The sequence below is a fragment of the Theropithecus gelada genome, chromosome 7b (assembly GCF_003255815.1).
Source record: "Theropithecus gelada isolate Dixy chromosome 7b, Tgel_1.0, whole genome shotgun sequence".
Classification (NCBI taxonomy): Eukaryota; Metazoa; Chordata; class Mammalia; order Primates; family Cercopithecidae; genus Theropithecus; species Theropithecus gelada.
The window spans coordinates 22,406,860-22,411,818 of NC_037675.1; the positions used below are offsets into that span (position 1 = coordinate 22,406,860).

The following is a 4,959-nucleotide window of genomic DNA, read 5'->3' on the forward strand; positions in this document are numbered from 1 at the left end:
GGTTGACTGGTTGGTTAGTTGATAAGCATTACTTGAGCAGCAACGGAAAATATAAGAGCAATATCCACAATTTGGTCTTGGGGATCTTAAAAATTCTAAGTAATAAAACAGTCACTCACCAAGTATATATTCATAATTTTCCATATGCTCAGCTCTGTGTTCTCCCTAACAGGAATTTAGCCAGGTATGGTGGCATGCACCTGTAGTCCCAGCTACTCAGGAGGCTGAGGCAGGAGGATCACTTGAGGCCAGGAGGTTGAGGCTGCACTGAGCAATGTTCATACCACTGTGCTCCAGCCTGGGGGGCAGGGAGAGAGAGAGAGAGAGGGAAAGAGAGAGAGAGAGAAAGAGAGAGAGAGAGAGAAAGAGAGAGAGAGAGAAAGGAAGGAAGGAAAGAAAGAAAGAAGGAAGGAAGGAAGGAAGAGAGGGAGGGAGGGAGGGAGGAAGGGAAGGAGGGAAATGAAAGGAAATACACAAACTGGGAAAAATGAATGAAGTATCTCAACATGGATAAATAAATCTTGCCAACAGGTTGAATTATGCAACAAGCAGACACACCCTTCTCGCTTCTTAGTCTCTAGGACACCATCAGTTCTTCTGTGGCAGGTAGATGCAGAAGCACCTGCAGACCAGAAGGCATGCCCAATATTCACAGGGGCAGGCATGGGAATGTGCTCAGGGTGACACCACCTAAGGTAAAAGTTCCCTCGGCTTCCTAAAGATGTGTGGTAATGCATTGAGAAATCATTCCATTGTTTTCCTACCCCAAACCTTTATTAAAGCTTCCTTCACGTCCTTGTTTCTCAAAGAGTAGATGAGGGGGTTCAGCATTGGGATAACCACTGTGTAGATCACAGCAACTGTGCGGTCCTGGGTCAGTGAGTAGCTGGACCTGGGGCGCAGGTACATAAAAAGTGTTGTGCCAAAGAAGAGGCAGACAGCAGTGAGGTGGGATGCACAGGTGGAAAATGCCTTAAACCTGCCCTGGGCTGAGCTCATTCTCAGGATGGTGTTCAGAATTAAGAAGTAGGAGATCAAGATTGTGAGGGTGCAGCTCAAAAGGTTGAAACCAGCAAAAATGAAGAGCAGGATCTCACACAGTGAGGTGTCTACACAAGACAGGGACAGGATGGGTGGTCCATCACAGAAGAAGTGAGTGACCACATAAGCACCGCAGAATTTCAGACTAAAGATACAGCTAGTGTGGATAAGAGAATTGAGGAATCCTGCACTGTAGGAGCCCACAATCAGCAAGGCACAGACCTCAGGAGACACGACAGTTGGATAGAGCAGGGGCTTACAAATAGCAGCATAGCGGTCATAGGCCATGGCAGCGATGAGATAGCACTCACTAGTGGCAAAACCCGCATAGAAGAACATCTGAGTCATGCAGCCAAAATAGGAGATCACTTTCCTCTTGGCTAAGAAGTTCACCAGGGTCTGGGGCACAACTGTGGAGGAGTAGCAGAAATCCAAGAAGGAGAGGCTCTTCAGGAGGGAGTACATGGGTGTGTGCAGGGTGGCACTCACATGGATCAGGAGGAACATGACCAGGTTGCCCAGCAGAGTGGCGGTGTACATGCCCAGGAACACCATGAAGAGCAGCTTCTGGAGCCGGGGGTCAGTGGTGAGGCCCAAGAGCTCAAACTCAATCCCTTGGCTCAGGTTTGCCCCTTTCATGCTTCTCCAGTGCTCTGTGGTGGAGAAAGAAGGCACCACCATAAATTAGATTGAACACCTGGGGCTCTCACTGAGTTGAATTCTGCCTAAGGACAGCCTTCTGAAGATGAGTCTTATTGAGGGCATTTGGTTTTGTAGATGAAACTCTGTCATAGAAAGGGTCTTCTCTCCTTGGTTGGTTGGCTAGTTGGTAAGCATTACTTGAGCAGCAGTGGAAAATATAAGAGAAATATCCACAATTGGTCTCGAGGATCTTAAAAATTCTAAGTAATGAAACAGTCACTTACCAAGTATATATTCATAGTTTTCCATATGCTAAGCTCTGTGTTCTCCCTATCAGGATTTCAAGAGTGCCTGACCTCGGGAAGCTTATATTCTATAGACAGTATATTTTGTGTTTAAGCCACACATACTGCAGTGTCAGACTGCCAAGGTTCAAAGTTGGGACTTTGCCATTAATTAGCTGTGTAATCTCAGGAATGTTACTTTACCTTTCTGAGTTTCCATTTTTCCATCTGTGAAATAAGGATAATAGCACCTGTCTGTAAAGATTATTATAAAAATTCAATGAGTTATTTCATGCAGAGAACTTGAACAAATTCCAGCACTTTGAGGAAGTTCAAAGAAGGTTAGCTATGAGCATTCTCACTAAGAAAATAGACCCAAAACCTAAATAAACATGATAAATAAGATGAACCCACAACAAAGCTTAGCAAGCAACCTACCACCTAACAGTATCGACAGAGACATACGTGCTATGCAAGCATTACTAAACAGGCCTTCAGAGAGGCTGTAGATGGCTCATTGGGTCAGCTATAAAATTGGCTCTGTGAAATCAGCACTAGCCAGGCAATAACGTTAGTACTTAAGGTAACAAGGGCTGAGAGTTTGGAGGGGTGAAGGTGGTATAAGACTGCATGTGGGATCCTCCATCAACGGGAGAGTCTTCTCATCATCCACAAAGCTGCCCATCATTTCCAGAGAACAAAATTACCCTGGACTCAGGGGATGTTGCGGCCAGCAGGGAAGGAACGAAGTGAGTGAGGCTTTGTGAAAATGTCTTTTCTATTTAGAGAGTGAATAAGGCTGTGAATGCATCACCTAAACACCACGCTCTCCTCTGCCCCATTGGCTCCTCTACCACATGTCTTCCCAAGTTACCTCTGGATGCTGAGCCAGTTAAGCACCCCGTGCTCTTGGGTGAAGACTCTCAGTTACAAAGACTTTGAAGCCAACAGATGTGGCTGAGTAAGACAAAAAAGGTCAAAAGTGAGCTGCCTCCTCCTGCCCTGAGGAGAGTAAGTGAATAACACACCTGTGAAAAGTGTTGGAAGAATTTGGGAGAGGAAAGAGCTGGATTGAGCAGGCAAAGATTCTGACTAATTCCAATGGCATAATTTCCAGAATCATCAAACTACCTGGGCAGGAGAAGATTCTGGACATATGTATAACTAAATTTAGTTGTCAGGCAGGGAATGAGGCACTATTTGTGTTGATAGAATACTGTGACTAGTGACTAGAAAAAAGCTTTTAGAAATGCCCAAAGAGGTAACATGCCCTAATAAAATTGAGACACAAAATATAAGTGCAAATTTGAACACAAAACGTTAGCAATTGCTTTTAGAGCACGTGGAATGCAATTATGTGACTCATTTCAAGTCACTTAGATGTAACATTCAGCTATCCTTAATCTAACAGCTGTCATTGTATAATAAATCCCACTATTGTAGAATGTGGGCAGCCCTAGATTTGGGTTGCAAATGTCTTTGGCGCCATTGGTGACAAAGGCCAATTCGACTTCAAGGCAAATTAGAGGAATTCAGATAAATGACTGTAAAATTTCCAGAGTGGAAATAATTTGCGGGCACTTTAAGAAAATAGAAAGGTGGTCATTAAGAGTGGAGTAGAATTTTGAGACCCAGCTTCCCATCTTCTTTCTTTGGTGGGCTGTTTCAATTTAGGTAACAGGTCTGCAAGTATCTCTCTGATTAAAAGAACAAAAGAAGAGAAAAACAGGAATGTGCGCAACGCTCAGGACAGTGTGGATGAGGCAGGAAGTGTACACTGGAATGGAGTGGTGGGATGGGATGGGGTAGGGTGGTGGGTAATACAGTGGATAGCTGGTCAGAGCCTCCAGATTTATCACTTGCTTTAAACCCACTCTCTCCCTCTTCTGCTCCCCTTTCCTCTTTCATCTCTCTTCTCCAATCTACACTAAATTCAAAATTCCTCAGAATTTAGAGTGACTCAGGGAAAGGATTATGGAGAAATGGGCATCTCTGACAGTTGTTCAAAGGATGCTGCAATTACCACTATTTCTATTGGCTGTAGTTTGTACCTGTGAATGAAATGTAGGAGGAAAACTTGAAGGTGATCTTATCATATCGGAATGGATTATGGAGTGGAGTGCATAAGAGTGAGAGCAAATGCCTGGGGCCTGTGGATGAGGGAGGCATAGGGAAGAAGCTCTATGTATACCCTCCTCCCTGGGATAGCACAGTGAGAGCACACGTGGATATGCCAAGGAGAGCAGCCAGTGAGACTCCTTGAGCAACAGTGATCCCAAACAATTGTTCTTAAACAGTAGGCTGCCTTGCCCAAGGTTCACAGGAGAAGCTTGTTATATGTGCAGATTCCAGGTCCCAACCCACAGAAAATTTCATCCAATAGGTCTATAGCTTGGCCCCAAAGCCTGGTGATTCTGACTGAGACAGGAGGTCTCTGAACCTCACTCTAAGAAACACTAAACCATGGGGTACTTGCAGGAGCACACGGATCTTCCTGAGCCACATATACATGTCTCTTCCCAGCTTGCTAGACTTGTCTGTGTCCTGGGAAATCAGCCTGTGGGTAGGATGGTCATCCTGGACACGCCCTTCCCTCCAGAAGACTTATCTGTGGTTAACAATTTCCAGAAATCTGGGTTACTACCTGATGATAATCTAACACCAGAGCATTTCCTCCTTCAAAGTTGCTTCAAATGGCCTTCAGCAAACCATGTAATTCTAGCAAAGCGCCTGGCTTGATGTCAGAGCTGCTGCTGTGGGGGTCAGAACACAAGTCTTCCATAGAAATACAACGAAGACAAAGCCAGACTCGTTGTGTTCATAGACTGAGTCTGGGGATCAGAGCCTGCCACTGGCTTTCGTGTCTCACGTTGTCAGAGGTGCGGGGCAGCCCCACTCCCTGCGAGCTCCTCACACTGATCTTGTGCTGGCGGGAGCCACCCCAGAGCCACCTTTTCCCCTGGCAGCCCAGCAGCTCACCACTGGGGAGGAG

The 4,959-nt window shown here is 45.6% G+C and overlaps 1 protein-coding gene across 1 annotated transcript; it reads right to left on the reverse strand.

The window, feature by feature from the left end:
- Positions 1–744: 744 nt before the first annotated feature.
- On the reverse strand, positions 745–1,833 carry LOC112628297 (olfactory receptor 5AU1). The gene is given in 1 exon segment (XM_025391004.1): positions 745–1,833. A coding segment is annotated over 1 exon segment (1,089 nt).
- Positions 1,834–4,959: the final 3,126 nt, after the last annotated feature.